Source organism: Oncorhynchus mykiss, chromosome 20 (genome assembly GCF_057628025.1).
Source record: "Oncorhynchus mykiss isolate SJ-2025 chromosome 20, ASM5762802v1, whole genome shotgun sequence".
NCBI classification, from domain to species: domain Eukaryota; kingdom Metazoa; phylum Chordata; class Actinopteri; order Salmoniformes; family Salmonidae; genus Oncorhynchus; species Oncorhynchus mykiss.
Window position 1 is genome coordinate 43,052,187 of NC_143041.1, and position 20,974 is coordinate 43,073,160.

The 20,974-nt window shown below is 42.4% G+C and overlaps 1 protein-coding gene across 1 annotated transcript; it reads right to left on the reverse strand.

The window, feature by feature from the left end:
- Positions 1-1,016: 1,016 nt before the first annotated feature.
- On the reverse strand, positions 1,017-19,540 carry LOC110499456 (inward rectifier potassium channel 16). Its single transcript, XM_021576593.3, has 2 exons — positions 19,420-19,540; positions 1,017-4,975 (listed from the first exon to the last, which is right to left on the reverse strand). Exon 2 carries the CDS (start codon positions 4,963-4,965, stop codon positions 3,679-3,681), a length of 1,287 nt encoding a protein of 428 aa, XP_021432268.3. The 5' UTR covers positions 4,966-4,975; positions 19,420-19,540; the 3' UTR covers positions 1,017-3,678.
- Between the last annotated feature and the right edge of the window lie 1,434 nt (positions 19,541-20,974).

Sequence of the window (20,974 nt, forward strand, 5' to 3'; positions counted from 1 at the left end):
AATGTGCCTGAGCAGGAATGGGCTACTGGCGGCCCACAGCCCACCTTTTGTAGGCCCTAAGATAAATGTCAATATTGTAAAATATTTCTTGTGAGGTTGTGCATTAGCAGATTGTCAGTCACTCAATTAGCCCATGTCAGCAAATTTTGTTTTTAGATTGGTATGTTAGTCTAACCATCTCAATGGGCCCCCATTGACTTTGTTGTTTTTAGATTGGTAAGTTCATCTAACCATCTCAATGGGCCCCCATTGATTTTTGTTGTTTTTAGATTGGTATGTTAGTCCAACACAGAACATGAAACATGACATAATTCAGAACAATAATAGACATGAACAGCTCTAGAACAGAACTACACCAATTTGAAAACGGTGCACGTAGCCTACATATCAATACATACACACAAACTATGAAGATCCAATAGGGGAGAGGCGTTGTGCCGTGAGGCGTTGCTTTATCTGTTTGTTTTTTTGCAGTTTATTTGATCAATATGAGATGGAAGGGAGTCCCATGCAATTAAGGCTTTATATAATACTGTGCGCTTTCTTGGATTTGGGGACTGTGAAAAGACCCCTGGTGACATGTCTGGTGGAGTAAGTGTGTGTGTCAGAGCTGTGTAAGTTGACTATAGAAACAATTTGAAATTTTGAACACGTTAATGTTTCTTATAAAAGGAAGAAATTATGCAGTCAGTCTCTCCTCAACTCTTAGCCAAGAGAGATGGGCATGTGTCACCACATAACTGGACAATAATCAAGATAAGACAAAACTAGAACCTGCAGGACTTGCTTTTTGGAATGTGGTGTCAAAAAAGCAGAGCATCTTTTTTATTATGGACATACCTCTCCCCATCTCCTCAACCATTGAATCTATATGTCTATATGTTTTGTTTTACAATCTAAGGTAACGCCAAGGAATTTAGTCTCATCAACTTGTTCAACAGCCACACCATTCATTACCAGATTCAGCTGAAGTCTAGAACTTAAGGAATGATTTGTACCAAATAAAATGCTCTTAGTTTTAGAGATGTTCAGGACCAGTTTATTACTGGCCACCCATTCCAAAACAGACTGCAACTCTTCGTTAAGTGTTTCAGTGACTTAATTAGCTATGGTTGCTGATGTGTATATGGTTGAATCATCAGCATACATGGACACATATGCTTATTTTAATGCCAGTGGCAGGTCACTGACAAAAATAGAAAAGAGTAGAGGGCCTAGAGAGCTGCCCTGCAGTACAACACACTTTGCATGTTTGACATTAGAGAAGCTTCCATTAAAGGAAACTCTCTGAGTTCTATTAGATAGAAAGCTCTGAACCCACGATAAGGCAGAGGTTGAAAAGCCAGAGCACATACGTTTTCTCAACAACAAGTTATAGTCAGTAATATCAAAGCCTGCACTGAAATCTAATCTTCTTATTATCAATTTGTTTCAACCAATCATTGGTAATTTGTGTCAGTGCAGTACATGTCGAGTGCCCCTCTCTATAAGCATCCTGAAAGTATCTTGTTCATTTGTTTACAAAGAAATAGCATTGTACTTGGTCAAACACAATTTTTTTTCCAACAGTTTGCTAAGGGCTGGCAGAGCCAGTAAAGGTCGCTTTTACCACTCTTCAGTAGCGGAATGACTTTGGCTTCCCTCCAGGCCTGAGGACAAAGACTTTCCTCTAGGCTCAGATTAAATACATGACAGATAGGAGTGGCTATAGAGTCACCTACCATTCTCAGTAGCTTTCCGTCTAAGTTGTCAATGCCAGGAGGTTGGTAAATCATTGATCAATAACAATAATTTTTCCACCTCTCCCACACTAACTTTACAAAATTCAAACTTGCATTGCTTTCCATTCATGACAAGTTTCTTTATGCGTGAGTACGATGGCCCACTGTTGGAGTACAAATGATCTGTCTTTCTGCCCATCATTTCATTTCCATCATTCTTTATATCATTGATCTTGGCTTCATAATACAGTTTCTTCTTCTTCTTTTTGTTGAGTTTAGTCACATCATTTCTCCATTTCTCCCACTTCTTTTGCCCCCATCTCTCTCAACCATACAGTTTTTCAGTTCCTCGTCAATCCATGGAGTCATAACAGTTCTAGCAGTTTCTTTACAGGTGCGTGTTTATCAACAAATTGGAGAAAAAAAAAGAAAAAAAAGAAGAGCAATTTCATAAATGCATCAAGTGCAACGTCTGGATGTTCCTTATTAATCACATCAGACTCACAAATATGTTTTACATCACCCACATAAGTCACAGCAACATCTTTTGTATGATCTCTTATATACTATTTTAGGCCCAGCTGTTGGAACTTTGGTTTTCCTGTATATAGCCACTATATTGTGATCACTGCATCCAATGGATATGGATACAGCTTTAGAACAAAGTTATACAGTATTAGTAAAAATGTGATCGATACATGTGGATGATCTTGTTCTTGTAGTCTTTGTAAACACCCTGGTAGGTTGATTAATAACCTGAACCAGTTTACATGCACTGCTTGCTGTGAGAAGCTTCCTCTTGAGCGGACAGCTTGATGAAAACCAGTCAATATTTAGGAGAGACGAGACCGAAATAGCAGCACACAAAGTTGCAGACACATTTACAACATAAAACACAAAGCATGACAGTTAAAAAAAAAAATCAATTTACTCATGGAACAGCAAGATGTTTTGGGAAAGTGTGGCGCAACTAGGGGTCCAAACATGGACAGAGTTTAACCTTTGAACTCATATTCCATTCTAGAATTTAACCTAGCTTTAAACTCATATTCCATTCTAGAATTTAACCTAGCTTTAAACTCATATTCCATTCTAGAATTTAACCGAGCTTTATTAAACTAATTTTAAGAGATGAGTTCCTGTGATTTCAGGGCCTTTCGAAGCTTGTTCCAAGCGGAAGGAGCAGAGAACTGGAAAGCATTTTCACCTATCTCTGTACGGGCCTTTGGCACCATCAACAGAACCCAGTCATGTGAGCGCAGGCGATAGTTTTCATTTGTCTGCTGGACAATGTAGTTACACAAGTAAAATGGGAGCCGTCTAAATATGGCCTTATAAATAAAAACGTACCAATGACTTCATCTCCGAAGAGCTAAGGAAGACCAGCCCACTCTCATGTAGAGAGTACAGTGATGAGTGAGGGCTTTGGAGTTAGTAACAAAGTTCAGTGCTCCGTGGTACCCAGTCCAGCATACGCAATGAAATCACAGGGGCATACATGTACAGGATATCACCAGAATCAATTACAGGTAAGAAAGTAGTGGAAACAAGCATCTTTCTCGCTTCTAATGAAAAACATGACTTAATATGAAAATAAAAACTTTTTCGCAAGACTTACGATACTTAAAGGTGAGACACTCATCTATCAAGAATTCCAAGTACAAGACGTACAATGTGGGGTTTAAAGGTGAGACATTCATCTATCGAGAAACCAAAATACTTCTTAGTTGCTAGTCTTTCTATTTGTTTGTCCTGCACATTGACTGTACGTGTAAGAGTCTGAGGTTTCATCCTAGATTTCGTGAAAACAATCAACTTAGTCTTTTCAGCATTTAAAAGCAACTTCAGCATTCAGACCCTGGACAATAGTAAAGGCAGACTGCAATGGCCATGTTTCTGAATGACCATTGGCCAGTTACAATGAAATTGTGTTGGTATTGCCATGTCAGCAGAACATCTACGTCAGAATGGGGTTCCTTGGAAGACACAAATGTCCTTGGTCCTCGCAAACTGCTGCGATAGTAGCAGCCATGGCTGCATGTACCTCAGCTTCTGTGGTGCCGTTTACCAGTTCCACAGTCACCATCGGGGGATTGCAATTAATGCTTGGGCGCTTGGGGCACGGGGAGTGGTGTGGGGAGTGGCACGGAGTGTGGCGCGGGGAGTGGCGCGGGGAGTGGCGCGGGGAACGCCGAAGCTTAATTTGATCGTACTCTTCTGCGCTGACCTCCGGAATCAGGACCTTAGCAGTGTGGTGGAACATGGAGTAGTCTACCTTGTAGTATTTCAGGTTTACATTCAGCATATCTTGGAACAGATGTCCCCAGTGAATCTCGTCGGGTGTGTAGGAGGTGCGGGTCTGGTGCAGGATGCCCGTCGAGTCGTCTGTGTAGGTGAAGGACACCACCAGCTCAAAGTCGTCTTTCCGAAGATCCTCCAGGCTCATGCGGTAGAGTGGAGTACCGGGCTCAATAATGTGGAAGATGGTGGTTGGTATGGCTAAAAGGATATCACTCTGTTTGATTTCCAGGTCCTTGTAATTGATGTCCACCCTCCCAGTGGCGTGCATGGTGGGGCGGAAGATTTGAGCACGAGCCATCCCCTCCACCATGTGGTGTTGGCGGAAGTCTCCGATCCTCCATGACAGGCACAAACGCCCATTTCGCAAGTTGATGACAGCGCAGTTGCTGAAGCCTACTGTTTGCGTCAGTTTCCGTGTCGATGCCATCTCTGCCACAGCGATACCGATGACGAATGTATCAATAAAACAGCTGATGACATCCTGCACAGTTACGACAATGATCGCCACCATGCAGTTCTCTGACATCCCTCTAAAACCATAACCGATTGTGGTCTGGGTCTCCAGTGAGAATAGGAAAGCCGCGGTGAAGTCCCTCACCTCGTACATACAAGGGTCGTTAGTAGGGTCCTTGATGTCGCCGTTAGCCAGGGCGATCAACCAGTAGAGGATGCCGAAGAAGAGCCAGGAGAGGGTGTAAGAGAGGGTGAAGATGAGGAACATAACTCTCCACCGTATCTCCACCAGCGTAGTGAAGATGTCGGTGACGTACATGAGCCACTCCTCAGGAACATGGCGGAACAGGACATTGCAGTTTCCATCTTTACGGACGTAACGACGCTTCTTGTGCTGGTAGCCGATCTCGGCCTTCACGGCGATCAGGGGAGTGGTGTAGGCGTCGACAGAGGGATCAGAGGGACTAATCTCTGCGTAGTCATTGTTCATCCTGTAAGATCTGGGGAAGAAGAGAGACACAGGAAAATAATGTTTATTTGTTTTTTTTGTTGTCTGCTGTATAACACTGAACATGTCACTGTTATGAATTGTCGTCTTTTGATCAGGTGGGACGACACGTGATTTGGTTCTGGATTCCCGAGATTACGAATTGAGAATGATGTACCAGAACACTGAAATCAAACATATTCACCATCATTCAGAATACATATATTTAGTTGAATTTTGTGGCATTTGAAGGACAACAGTTTTGCAGCAACACACTCCTCCAGATACAACCACATAGTTTATTGGTGGGTCATTGGAATTTTGAGTGAGTGGATTTGGGTTGGGTGTTTGTGTGTTAGGGAGGAGAATGCTTATGGGGAGAGGTTGTGCCATTCCATCATAATGATGGAATGTTTCGGCGATTGGAAACCACATGATGGTGAGTTGGGAGACTTCTCTCTGAGGTTCACTGGTATTGAACTGTATTTAGACAGGGAACAGTTGAGTTGAGATGAGATTTGGTCTCTCTCTGTTTATTACCAAAAAAACAGTGTCTTGAGGGAGAGACAACATGCACAGACAGACAGCTAAAAATACACAACACAGACACAACAAACACACACACACACACACACACACACACACACACACACACACACACACACACACACACACCAGTGAATTCATTACATTCCATCCCATTTTTCCACACTCTCTTATGATAAAAGGAATAACGTATGAATGTTTCAATAAGAATTGACACTTATATATTAATTGCACTTGAAGGCACTGCTTATTTTTCATGTTTTTCCTGACCTTGCTTTGTCTGTTTCCCCCACTTGGAAGAAGTGCTTTTCAGCTGGACTGAATGACTAGGAAATGGAAAATCCTGCATGTGTACATACACACAGTGGAAAATAATACCTATTTTACTTTATATTTTATTTTTTAAATTTTTTTTTACAGTTTGATTTATGTTGACCAATGTTTTTAAACATGCATTAGGATATGATGTACAGCTTGACTGACACTTTATCGGCCATATCTTTTTAAAACTTATCCAAAAAGGCTCTTCAATGTGGTTCACCTAGCCACAACTAGCTTGCCCGTTTTCCACCGGCTTTTACTACGGTTATTGTCGGGCCGAGGAAGTAATTAGCAACAATGTCTGCCATGTATCAAACAGATTGGCACCCTATTCCATTTGGGACACAGCCAATCTCCAACCGCTCCTGTCTTGAATGTCCTCACCCAGATGCAACATCTTAACCGGATTGAGAAAAGAAAGCTAAGGACCTTATTTTTTTGACAGTAAAAACTTTGAGATGAGAGAGAGAGAGAGAGAAGGCATTTTATTGAAAACTTTTTTCCACAACGGGGTTGTACATCATTTTATAAACATGAGTGTTCTTTTGTCTTTCCTCCATATGTAGTCTTCTATACCATTTAGTTTGCTGCATGGTGCACTTTTACCTGCTCTCAATATGCAATTTAAGATGTCAACATGGGAATGTTCACTATCTACGATTCCCATTTGTTTCTCCCCTGGTTCCATGGACTGTATCAATACAGTTTATCATAATGAGGCAGTTGCCTAGAGATGTAAAAACCCATGGCAACAGACCCTATTGGCCCCATCCATATTCTATGGTGTTCTCAGCTACTTTGAAGGATCATGTGGCCTGAGTTTGCAGAGTTGTATTTTTTTCCCTACTGTAGTTAGATTCTAATGCCCTGCTACTCATAGGGCTTCTCCTTACTACAGTTTGTTTCTAATGCCCTGCTACTCATAGGGCTTCTCCCTCCTGCAGTTTGTTACTAATGCCCTGCTACTCATAGGGCTTCTCCTTACTACAGTTTGTTTCTAATACCCTGCTACTCATAGGGCTTCTCCCTCCTGCAGTTTGTTACTAATGCCCTGCTACTCATAGGGCTTCTCCCTCCTGTAGTTTGTTTCTAATACCCTGCTACTCATAGGGCTTCTCCCTGCTGTAGTTTGTTACTAATGCCCTGCTACTCATAGGGCTTCTCCTTACTACAGTTTGTTTCTAATGCCCTGCTACTCATAGGGCTTCTCATAGGGCTTCTCCTTAATGTAGTTTGTTTCTAATGCCCTGCTACTCATAGGGCTTCTCATAGGGCTTCTCCTTACTACAGTTTGTTTATAATACCCTGCTACTCATAGGGCTTCCCCCTACTCCAGTTTGTTTATAATACCCTGCTACTCATAGGGCTTCTCCCTGCTGTAGTTTGTTACTAATGCCCTGCTACTCATAGGGCTACTCATAGGGCTTCTCATAGGGCTTCTCGCTCCTGCAGTTTGTTACTAATGCCCTGCTACTCATAGGGCTTCTCCCTACTGTAGTTTGTTTCTAATGCCCTGCTACTCATAGGGCTTCTCCCTGCTGTAGTTTGTTACTAATGCCCTGCTACTCATAGGGCTTCCCCCTACTCCAGTTTGTTTATAATACCCTGCTACTCATAGGGCTTCTCCCTCCTGTAGTTTTTATCTAATGCCCTGCTACTCATAGGGCTTCTCCTTACTACAGTTTGTTTCTAATGCCCTGCTACTCATAGGGCTTCTCATGGGGCTTCTCCTTACTGTAGTTTGTTACTAATGCCCTGCTACTCATAGGGCTTCTCCTTACTACAGTTTGTTTCTAATGCCCTGCTACTCATAGGGCTTCTCCTTACTGTAGTTTGTTACTAATGCCCTGCTACTCATAGGGCTTCTCCTTACTGTAGTTTGTTACTAATGCCCTGCTACTCATAGGGCTTCTCCCTCCTGTAGTTTTTATCTAATGCCCTGCTACTCAAAGGGCTTCTCCTTACTGTAGTTTGTTTCTAATGCCCTGCTACTCATAGGGCTTCTCCTTACTCTAGTTTGTTACTAATGCCCTGCTACTCATAGGGCTTCTCCTTACTACAGTTTGTTTCTAATGCCCTGCTACTCATAGGGCTTCTCCTTACTCCAGTTTGTTTCTAATGCCCTGCTACTCATAGGGCTTCTCATAGGGCTTCTCCCTACTGTAGTTTGTTTCTAATGCCCTGCTACCCATAGGGCTTCTCCCTACTCCAGTTTGTTTCTAATGCCCTGCTACTCATAGGGCTTCTCCCTACTCCAGTTTGTTACTAATGCCCTGCTACTCACAGGGCTTCTCCTTACTCCAGTTTGTTTATAATACCCTGCTACTCATAGGGCTTCTCCCTGCTGTAGTTTGTTTCTAATGCCCTGCTACTCATAGGGCTTCTCATAGGGCTTCTCCTTACTGTAGTTTGTTTTGTAATACCCTGCTACTCATAGGGCTTCTCCTTACTACAGTTTGTTTCTAATGCCCTGCTACTCATAGGGCTTCTCATAGGGCTTCTCCCTACTGTAGTTTGTTTCTAATGCCCTGCTACTCATAGGGCTTCTCCCTACTCCAGTTTGTTACTAATGCCCTGCTACTCACAGGGCTTCCTGTAACTCGTATTTTCTGTCTTACCAAGGTCATCTAAGGAGAAACATGTAAGACTTTACAACACCCACATTAACAACTGTGGTTTACACTCTGTGGCACACTGACTGTTTGTATATTTGATTGCTATGTTTTAAGTCAGGTGTTTTCAATAGTGCTATTTTCAGAGTACTAATTCAATAGCAATTTGACTTTGCAGTGAATTTGGTCAAATGATTCTGTACTCATCTTAAAACCGGCAACACTAAATGCATGATGGATGAGGTTTTTGAATGCAAATGCAGTGCATGGCCCACCGTTTAAGTGACTTTCATCTGGTGGAGAGAGTCCAACGTGTTGGGGGAAAGGGTTGTGCCAGTAGAGGAAGTACCACAGGACTGAATTGGTCTAGGTTAGACTGAGGGGAAAAATCTATGTGGAAACTGGAACACTCTCATCGTGTGATCACGGGCAAAGAAAGGATCCATCACAGCCAAACCACAGAGAACATCCTCCCTACTCACACATACACACAACACACGCACACACACACACACACACACACACACACACACACACACACACACACACACACACACACACACACACACACACACACACACACACACACACACACACACACACACACACACACACACACACACACACACACACACACACACACACACACCCCTGAAAGCATCTTCCTTTTCTCCGTCTGAGTGCAATCAAACCTCTCCTATCTTCTGTCCAAAACAAGTGTGGTTTGACGTTATCTGACTGAGTTCACGAGACTCTCCGGTCTCAAACTCTGCTTCCTGTTGGCTAAAGATGTTGCCCTAGGTTGCCAGAATATAGAACTCAGTGTATGAGATCACAGGAAAAAAAAGGTTCTACTAAGTTCCCATAACCCCCTCCTTCTCTAAAAATGCAAATATATCTTTAAATGAAAACAGGAAACAAAACATTATGCTTTTTACCTCTATAATGTTGTTATTCAGAGAAAAATATATTATTGAATGTGATGGTCTGGACAGGGGTGACGTTGTGGATGTTTGTGTTGTTATTCAGAGAATAATATATTCTTGAATGTGATGGTCTGGGCAGGGCTGACGTTGTGGATGTTTGTGTGCGTCCGTATGGTGTCGTTTGTATGTGGATGTTATGTATTGTAAAATATATATATATATATATATATATATATATATATATATATATATATATATATTCTTGAATGGAAAGCCCTACTGTATGTCTGTGAATCATCTCCACATTACCACAACTGCTTTCACGTGAAAGTAAATCCTCCTACTATCAATCTGTTTATGTTATACAGTAGAATAACCCTCACTTTAATGACATTTCACTGGTCATAAAACTCAGGATTACAGCACTAACACAGTATGTATTATTGCTAATTTAGCCTAAGAGGAAGCATGTTTTAAGATGTTCAAACTGAAAATAAACCACACAATACTAAATGTGTTAATTAACACAACTGACGTCTTGATTTAAGACCTACTTTATGACGTTAAGGCTCTTAATGCTTCAGACCACTGGTGTGCAGTGTAGACACAGTGCACCAAAACCAGAGGCTCTTAGCCCCTAGCGACAATATGTGGTGACCAGTCCTAAGTATATCACATGACCCCCTTATACATCCCAAATGGCACCCTATTCCCCATATAGTGCACTAGTTTAGACCAGAGCCCTATGGTCAATGGCAACCTATTCCCTATATAGGGCACTACTTTAGACCAGAGCCCTATGGGTAAAGCAGTATAAAGTTAATTTTTATTTTATTTAAAAAAATAAATAATTAACCTTTATTTAACCAGGTAGGCTAGTTGAGAACACGTTCTCATTTGCAACTGCGACCTGGCCAAGATAAAGCATAGCAGTGTGAACAGACAACACAGAGTTACACATGGAGTAAACAATTAACAAGTCAATAACACAGTAGAAAAAAAAAGGGGAGTCTATATACATTGTGTGCAAAAGGCATGAGGAGGTAGGCGAATAATTACAATTTTGTAGATTAATAACACCGGAGTGATAAATGATCAGATGGTCATGTACAGGTAGAGATATTGGTGTGCAAAAGAGCAGAAAAGTAAATAAATAAAAACAGTATGGGGATGAGGTAGGTAAAAATGGGTGGGCTATTTACCGATAGACTATATACAGCTGCAGCGATCGGTTAACTGCTCAGATAGCAGATGTTTGAAGTTGGTGAGGGAGATAAAAGTCTCCAACTTCAGCGATTTTTGCAATTCGTTCCAGTCACAGGCAGCAGAGAACTGGAACGAAAGGCGGCCAAATGAGGTGTTGGCTTTAGGGATGATCAGTGAGATACACCTGCTGGAGCGCGTGCTACGGATGGGTGTTGCCATCGTGACCAGTGAACTGAGATAAGGCGGAGCTTTACCTAGCATGGACTTGTAGATGACCTGGAGCCAGTGGGTCTGGCGACGAATATGTAGCGAGGGCCAGCCGACTAGAGCATACAAGTCGCAGTGGTGGGTGGTATAAGGTGCTTTAGTGACAAAACGGATGGCACTGTGATAAACTGCATCCAGTTTGCTGAGTAGAGTGTTGGAAGCAATTTTGTAGATGACATCGCCGAAGTCGAGGATCGGTAGGATAGTCAGTTTTACTAGGGTAAGTTTGGCGGCGTGAGTGAAGGAGGCTTTGTTGCGGAATAGAAAGCCGATTCTTGATTTGATTTTCGATTGGAGATGTTTGATATGAGTCTGGAAGGAGAGTTTACAGTCTAGCCAGACACCTAGGTACTTATAGATGTCCACATATTCAAGGTCGGAACCATCCAGGGTGGTGATGCTGGTCAGGCGTGCGGGTGCAGGCAGCGAACGATTGAAAAGCATGCATTTGGTTTTACTAGCGTTTAAGAGCAGTTGGAGGCAGTTGGTGTTGTATGGCATTGAAGCTCGTTTGGAGGATAGATAGCACAGTGTCCAAGGACGGGCCGGAAGTATATACAGTGCCTTGCGAAAGTATTTGGCCCCCTTGAACTTTGCGACCTTTTGCCACATTTCAGGCTTCAAACATAAAGATATAAAACTGTATTTTTTTGTGAAGAATCAACAACAAGTGGGACACAATCATGAAGTGGAACGACATTTATTGGATATTTCAAACTTTTTTAACAAATCAAAAACTGAAAAATTGGGCGTGCAAAATTATTCAGCCCCCTTAAGTTAATACTTTGTAGCGCCACCTTTTGCTGCGATTACAGCTGTAAGTCGCTTGGGGTATGTCTCTATCAGTTTTGCACATTGAGAGACTGACATTTTTTCCCATTCCTCCTTGCAAAACAGCTCGAGCTCAGTGAGGTTGGATGGAGAGCATTTGTGAACAGCAGTTTTCAGTTCTTTCCACAGATTCTCGATTGGATTCAGGTCTGGACTTTGACTTGGCCATTCTAACACCTGGATATGTTTATTTTTGAACCATTCCATTGTAGATTTTGCTTTATGTTTTGGATCATTGTCTTGTTGGAAGACAAATCTCCATCCCAGTCTCAGGTCTTTTGCAGACTCCATCAGGTTTTCTTCCAGAATGGTCCTGTATTTGGCTCCATCCATCTTCCCATCAATTTTAACCATCTTCCCTGTCCCTGCTGAAGAAAAGCAGACCCAAACCATGATGCTGCCACCACCATGTTTGACAGTGTTCAGGGTGATGAGCTGTGTTGCTTTTACGCCAAACATAACGTTTTGCATTGTTGCCAAAAAGTTCAATTTTGGTTTCATCTGACCAGAGCACCTTCTTCCACATGTTTGGTGTGTCTCCCAGGTGGCTTGTGGCAAACTTCAAATGACACTTTTTATGGATATCTTTAAGAAATGGCTTTCTTCTTGCCACTCTTCCATAAAGGCCAGATTTGTGCAATATACAACTGATTGTTGTCCTATGGACAGTCTCCCACCTCAGCTGTAGATCTCTGCAGTTCATCCAGAGTGATCATGGGCCTCTTGGCTGCATCTCTGATCAGTCTTCTCCTTGTATGAGCTGAAAGTTTAGAGGGACGGCCAGGTCTTGGTAGATTTGCAGTGGTCTGATACTCCTTCCATTTCAATATTATCGCTTGCACAGTGCTCCTTGGGATGTTTAAAGCTAGGGAAATATTTTTGTATCCAAATCCGGCTTTAAACTTCTTCACAACAGTATCTCGGACCTGCCTGGTGTGTTCCTTGTTCTTCATGATGCTCTCTGCGCTTTTAACGGACCTCTGAGACTATCACAGTGCAGGTGCATTTATACGGAGACTTGATTACACACAGGTGGATTGTATTTATCATCATTAGTCATTTAGGTCAACATTGGATCATTCAGAGATCCTCACTGAACTTCTGGAGAGAGTTTGCTGCACTGAAAGTAAAGGGGCTGAATAATTTTGCACGCCCAATTTTTCAGTTTTTGATTTGTTAAAAAAGTTTTAAATATCCAATAAATGTCGTTCCACTTCATGATTGTGTCCCACTTGTTGTTGATTCTTCACAAAAAAATACAGTTTTATATCTTTATGTATGAAGCCTGAAATGTGACAAAAGGTCGCAAAGTTCAAGTTCAAGTAAGTTCAGGCACTGTAGAATGGTGTCGTCTGCATAGAGGTGGATCGGGGAATCGCCCGCAGCAAGAGCAACATCATTGATATATACAGAGAAAAGAGTCGGCCCGAGGATTGAACCCTGTGGCACCCCCATAGAGACTGCCAGAGGACCGGACAGCATGCCCTCCGATTTGACACACTGAACTCTGTCTGCAAAGTAATTGGTGAACCAGGCAAGGCAGTCATCCGAAAAACCGAGGCTACTGAGTCTGCCGATAAGAATATGGTGATTGACAGAGTCGAAAGCCTTGGCAAGGTCGATGAAGACGGCTGCACAGTACTGTCTTTTATCGATGGCGGTTATGATATCGTTTAGTACCTTGAGCGTGGCTGAGGTGCACCCGTGACCGGCTCGGAAACCAGATTGCACAGCGGAGAAGGTACGGTGAGATTCGAGATGGTCAGTGACCTGTTTGTTGACTTGGCTTTCGAAGACCTTAGAGAGGCAGGGCAGGATGGATATAGGTCTGTAACAGTTTGGGTCCAGGGTGTCTCCCCCTTTGAAGAGGGAGGATGACTGCGGCAGCTTTCCAATCCTTGGGGATCTCAGACGATATGAAAGAGAGGTTGAACAGGCTGGTAATAGGGGTTGCGACAATGGCGGCGGATAGTTTCAGAAATAGAGGGTCCAGATTGTCAAGCCCAGCTGATTTGTACGGGTCCAGGTTTTGCAGCTCTTTCAGAACATCTGCTATCTGGATTTGGGTAAAGGAGAACCTGGAGAGGCTTGGGCGGGTAGCTGCGGGGGGGCGGGTAGCTGCGGGGAGCTGAGGTTGGAGTAGCCAGGCGGAAGTGCGAGAAATGCTTGTTGAAGTTTTCGATAATCATGGATTTATCGGTGGTGACCGTGTTACCTAGCCTCAGTGCAGTGGGCAGCTGGGAGGAGGTGCTCTTGTTCTCCATGGACTTCACAGTGTCCCAGAACTTTTTGGAGTTGGAGCTACAGGATGCAAACTTCTGCCTGAAGAAGCTGGCCTTAGCTTTCCTGACTGACTGCGTGTATTGGTTCCTGACTTCCCTGAACAGTTGCATATCGCGGGGACTATTCGATGCTATTGCAGTCCGCCACAGGATATTTTTGTGCTGGTCGAGGGCAGTCAGGTCTGGAGTGAACCAAGGGCTGTATCTGTTCTTAGTTCTGCATTTTTTGAACGGAGCATGCTTATCTAAAATGGTGAGGAAGTTACTTTTAAAGAATGACCAGGCATCCTCAACTAAAGGGTTGCCATTTGGAATTCAGCCTCAGTCAAACTTAATTAAGACTTTCGCCTCCCCAGGACAATATGGTCAGTGTTTCTCCAACAAGGAAAGTTTGTCAAGAAACTCACAATGGCCCCCTTCAAATATGTTAACAGGCTGACTCTCTGGTAATATTTTCTACAGGTGCCGGCCTTAAACCCTTTAATGTTTAATGTGTTTAATAAGGATAATTCTATTTTGTTTCCTGTGGATGTTAACAGGCTGACTCCCTAGTAATGTTTTATATAGCTAGCGGCCTTAAACCCTAAAATGTTATTAATGCATTTAATAAGGATAATTCTATCTTGTCTCATGTGGATGTTTATCTCATAAGAGCATCAAAGATCTGAGTGTTATGTCCCTCCAAATGTTAATAGTTGTGTGCTTTTTTTTGTGGTTTTTACTCAGATTTCGATAACCAAGTAAAACATTGTATTAATCGAAATCTATGAAAACAGCTGTATTTGGAAAAACACAACCTAGGAGTCTAGGCATGAGTCTTGCAGCAAGGCTGGTGTAAAAACACAAGCTAGGAGTCAAGGCATGAGTCTTGCAGCACGCTGGTGTAAATGCACAAGCTAGGAGTCTAGGCATGAGTCTTGCAGCACTCTGGTGGAAATACACAAGCTAGGAGTCTAGGCATGAGTCTTGCAGCACTCTGGTGTAAAAACACAAGCTAGGAGTCTAGGCATGAGTCTTGCAGCACGCTGGTGGAAATACACAAGCTAGGAGTCTAGGCATGAGTCTTGCAGCAAGGCTGGTGTAAAAACACAACCTAGGAGTCTAGGCATGAGTCTTGCAGCACGCTGGTGTAAAAACACAATGCAATCCAATATGGGTAGCCTACAGTAAAAAGTCTTCATTTCAGTTTAATTTAATCAAGTTACACTTTGGTCAGATTACAATTCACACGTTCTCTTTGAGTTCTATTCAGTTTTCATCGTTCTCCATGCAGTCATAACAGGGTATTTCCACAGAGGAAGAGCAGGGTACCGTATAGAATGTCTGATAAGTATCTCAAATAGTGTTAATTCGTTTTTCATTTGGCTTTTCATGTTAATTAGATGCTTTTGCTGTCAGACACCACGCACAGCAGGGTTGGTAAGACGGCAGTTTTAACAAATTAGATCAAATCAGGCATTCATTTATTTGAATAATTGTCCATTTACGATAATGCATTTACAGCTGAAGCAACCCAGATGTCCTTGTAAACACAGGAACATCTAGTTACTGTAGGCCACCAGTCTAGGGAGGGAGACACTCACGCATCCAAGCACGCGCTATCACACTCACACTCACACTCACGGACACACACGCATACATACACATACACACACGCATACACCCACGCATACACACACACGGACACACACACACACACACGGAGACACACACACAACACACGGACACAAATGCATGCACACACTGGCACACACGCACGCACACACACACACGGACACACACACACACACACACGGACTCACACACACGGACACACGGACACACGGACACACACGCACACACACACGGACTCACACACACGGACTCACACACACGGACTCACACACACGCATACACCCACGCATACACACACACGGACACACACACACACACGGACACACACACACACACGGACTCACACACACGGACACACACCGTTTGCTTGCATGCAGTAACATTCCGTGAAGCTGGTGCCCTTCCATATTGTTTGTTTGTGCTGAAAACCTTTGCATCCAATGGCAGCACAGTTCACGTGCAATATACTGTAGCCTCTGGCCTGTTGCTGGAGCTTACACCTTCAGTGTACAAAACTACACGTCAGAATCAACACGTGAATAAAGTGCACACAACCATAGCAAAGCAGGCCATGCCCTACAGTAAACTTCCCTCTAACACACGGATGAGGAGCGAGCAGGACAGAGAATCGTAGCATAAAGCTCTAGCCTGGTCTCGGAGCTGTTTGTGCTTTCTTGCCGAACTCCTAAGGTCATTGTCACACCAATGGCAAGATCTGGGTTCCAGGCTAGTTGAGCTCCTGTTCCACACAGCTCCGTGTCACCTATTCAGAGACAACTGGACTAGAGGGATGAAAGGAGGGAAAGTATTTTGTCCAACCAAACAGGGTGTATTTCTTGTACCGCTCAGGGCCCCTCGTTTACAACTCTATGACATGTTCACTTAAAAAAAAAACAGCAGATAACATTCTGCCACCCCACTCAGTATTCACTGGCATAGAACCGGCGTTGTTCACGCGGGTGGGTGCAGCCCCCTGTACTGCCCTGGGCCCTTCTGTCACCCCTTTTAACCTTCAGTTCCTCTGTGGACAAACATTCTAAAGCATTCTAAAGCATTTTAAAACATTCTAAAGCATTCTAAAACATTCTAAAGCATTTTAAAACATTCAACATTTTCAGGACAGTAGATCTCCAGCAAGAGGGTTGGACTGAAAACCAACAGGACAGTAGATCTCCGGGAAGAGGGTTGGACTGAAAACCTACAGGACAGTAGATCTCCAGGAAGAGGGTTGGACTGAAAACCAACAGGACAGTAGATCTCCAGGAAGAGGGTTGGGTAGCCCTGTTGTAGATCATACATATACTGTACTGTCATACATATACTACTTTTTCAGGACAGTAGATCTCCAGCAAGAGGGTTGGACTGAAAACCAACAGGACAGTAGATCTCCGGGAAGAGGGTTGGACTGAAAACCTACAGGACAGTAGATCTCCAGGAAGAGGGTTGGACTGAAAACCAACAGGACAGTAGATCTCCAGGAAGAGGGTTGGACTGAAAACCAACAGGACCGTAGCTCTCCAGGAAGAGGGTTGGACTGAAAACCAACAGGACAGTAGATCTCCAGGAAGAGGGTTGGACTGAAAACCAACAGGACAGTAGATCTCCAGGAAGAGGGTTGGACTGAAAACCAACAGGACAGTAGCTCAGGACAGTAGATCATACATATACTGTAGGCTATGTTTCTTCATTTGTAGCATTGTGTGGCGATTTCCATCTATCCACGTTGCCGCCAGGAAATGTGTGTTGCAACTGTTGGGCGAGTGTCGTGCGCGACCTCCCGAGGTAATGCTTCAAGTTGTGATAATTTCGCAAGTTTACACAACAGTATTGCCTCTCGAGAATCGATATCTCTTCGAGAACCTCTCGAAAAATGTCACTTTGCTATCGTTCATGTGAAAACTGTATTATTCATAGCTTGTGCCATCTTTTGAAAGATCAATAGACAACAATTTTTTTTTTTTTTAAACAGTGTCTTTTTCTGCACTGTCAGCGTCTAGGTGTCATCGACTGACGCCCTCTTCACTTCATGATGCTCTCGGACCACAAACAAACTAGGATGACATCACAGATTCCAATCAGACCAACTCCATGAATGACCTACTCTTTGTTTGCAGTTGTTTACAAAAAAACAATATTTTGCTCAAAACAATTTTGTTTTTACCCTTTAGTATGCGTACTTCACTGTATTTATACTTAGGATATCGGTTTTCAACAGTGAAACAACTTCTGGAGGGTGTCTTTAACCTTTAATACAACTTAAAGTTCACAGATATGGAAGATTCAGATCAGACCTTTGATCAACAACCTATCATTCTTGTCAACATACTCCTTTTTGATGTTGTAAAAACAGTCATGTAGATCTGTAAAAACAGTCATGTAGATCTGTAAAAACAGTCATGTAGATCTGTAAAAACAGTCATGTAGATCTGTAATTAAAAACCTTAGATCAGTCTCAGGTTTTCCGTTGTTGTCGTTGTCATCAGATCGTAGTTGTCAGTTTAAACTCTATTCTTACTTAGTTGTTGTGTCTCAACACTTTAAATCTAAAAACAAAACGTTGACAACAGCACTAATCTGTTTCTTGGTTTAGTTTCTTGGTGAAAAAGTATTAAAGCACAAATAGAAGTAAGACAAACTGTTGTTACTATATTTTTAGTTTTCTCAGTGGAAAGAAGTGATGTTAGAAGAATTGAAAAGGACCTTTAAATGTCAGGCCCTTACAACGCAAATCTACGACTGATCGGATTTAATCCTGGCCTTTATCACTTCAGGAAGGCTTGACTGTTTTATAACCAGAAACTCTTATCTTTGCTTGAGCCATGCTTGAAAGATCAATATTTATGAAACAGTGTCTTTTCTGCTCTGTCAGCATTCTGTGCATCATCTCAGTGGAAAGAATTGACGCTCGATGGGAAGACACTTGCTGAATCAACGTTGTTTCCAAGCAATTTCAATTAAATTATGTTGAACCAAAGTGGAATAGATGTTGATTTGACGTAAGTAAAGCTGAATGCTTTAAATATCCCCTGTGCAAGACCACAACGTTAGGTTTTCATTATGCAACTCACAATACTTTGGCTTGAGTTGCCATTCGACTACTAAGGCATTTTCCATGTAATAAGTTGAATTTAGTAATTGCATGGCTCTCCATTAACCCTCTAGAGTGTTATCCCTGTCTAAGCTGGGGAGGAGGGGGGGGGGGTTCTAAACTAACATACAATATGGACTTGTTTTAAGAGAGTCATAGCAAGGATTATTTAGCTATTTGAGTTAGAATTTTAAGACCCCTTCATGTATCAAAAAAATATATATTCATTTTTTTGGGGTATGAAACATTGAATTTGGTATACCTGCTATTAGCCAATAGAAATGCATTGAATACTAGATTCACTACATGGAACAGATAGACCCCAAAACATTTTCAAAGATGAAGTTTGTTCTGAAGTACCTATTCTATATCTGAGAGACGAGGAAAACGATTTACACTGCATTAAAAAAAAATTATGACTAGTATTTATCACCTTATTTTAGGTGCTGAACTATCCATATATACTTCCATATATTTGTTGTTTGTTCAACTCGTACCCGGGAACCTTCAGACGAGTCTTGTGAACATCCTAGAGCAGAACGGAGAACACCATCGTGTTCACGAGATTTCTCATCGTTCAATAATACTTCGCCAAATCGTTCGGACGCTACAGACGTTTTCATGAGAAGACCGATTTTGTTATTGTATTTCCACGGGGCGAGGACATTGTAGAGAGTTAAATAATAAACAGTCGTATTTTAGCAAAGTTGTGATTAACTAAAAAGAGAGAAAAAGAGATTAAAAAGAGCGTTGTTGTTTCATACCTGTTACAAAAGTAGTCTGGAGTCGGGCTACCTCTGTGTGAGGCTGCTTCCTGTGTGTAGGGAAGAACCAGAGCAGAGACTGGTACAGGTGCAACAACAGCCGTGCCTACTAGAATGAAATCGGCCCACCTGTAGCTGTACAAAGTAAATATAAACACCTCCCCTTAGGTGTGTCCCTGTGTTTGTCTGGGTAGGCCTGTTTGTGTGCATTATCATAATGGTAACCTTAACAACCTCCATGGCTCAGAGCATGTTGTTGTGTCTCTCTCCTTCTGTTCATCTTGCCCAGCATTTAGCCTTTCTGCAATACATTGTTTCCAAGCTGTTCAGCGACTACTTTGGGTTGTATTGATGATTATATTTCCCCATCTATACTGATCCTGATCTCTAGTTCTAGACCACCTCTCATGGGAATCAGGAGAGTCCATTAAACAAGGGTGAGAAACTCAACCGCCTCTTTCTCCGTCTGGACGTGAAACGAGTCCAAACATATTTGTTAAATAGTTGAACAACCCTCCTGACAATGGTTCAAAATTAGAGCTTTTCAACCTGTATTCGCCGTGACTTGACCACATAAAGAGTAGAGGAATCCCACTCTCCCTCATGTGTCCACTCTCTCTGTTTCTCTATGAATTGACCATGAAGCCCATATTTCCAGTCTCAGAGACATGACACATCAGACTCAAATGTCTCTTTGCTTCCCTCTCAATAGTTTCTCCAGAAATCCTCATTAATTGTCAGAAGCAAGAAAAAATTAAAATAGGCAGGTTTTCAGATTTGAGAATCTGTTGACTAACCTATCCCTCTAATGGCGTCGTAACAAAAGGTTTGTTTGATATACACACACAAAAAATAATCTGAATTCCTTAAGAAGGATGATGGTTGTATGTGGAATCATACTAACCAAAATAATGGTTATTTTCAGTTCAAAAAAGGTTATTTCATCTCACTCAGGGTAATAATTCCAATGTAGGGGCAGTAGCTCAGTAGCATATGTGGGGGCTTGGTTTGCACACAGCTCTGTCCAAATGCATTGTGCCAACTGTAAAGTTTGGTAGAGAAGGAATACTGGTCTGGGCTGTTTTTCATGGTCTGTGCTAAGCTCCTTAGTTCCAGTGAAGGGAAATTCTAACGCTACAACATACTCTACAACATATTGCAGCCGATTCTGTGCTTCCAACTTTATGGCAATAGTTTGGGGAAGGCCCTTTCCTTTTTTAACATGACACTGCCACCGTGCACAAAGTGAGGTGCGTACGGAAATGGTTTGTTCGAGAATGGTGTGGAAGAACTTGACTGGCCTGCACAGAGCCCTCACCTCAACCCCACCGAACATCTCTGGGATGAATTGGAACACCGACTGTAAGTCGTTCTGGAAAAGAGAATCTACTAAATGGCCAAAATGTAAATGTTAAATGTAAAAAAGGCTTTTAAACATTGCCAAACCTTTTTTTTTTTGGTGTTATGTAGAATATATATAAAAGGAATATTATATAAAAAGGTTCCGTATAGCACCAAATATGGTTCTGCTATACTACCAAGCGAAACAACCCTC

Excerpts from the sequence above, each read along its gene's own strand:
- LOC110499456 (XM_021576593.3), bottom strand. The coding sequence starts at position 4,965 with ATGAACAATGACTACGCAGAGATTAGTCCCTCTGATCCCTCTGTCGAC.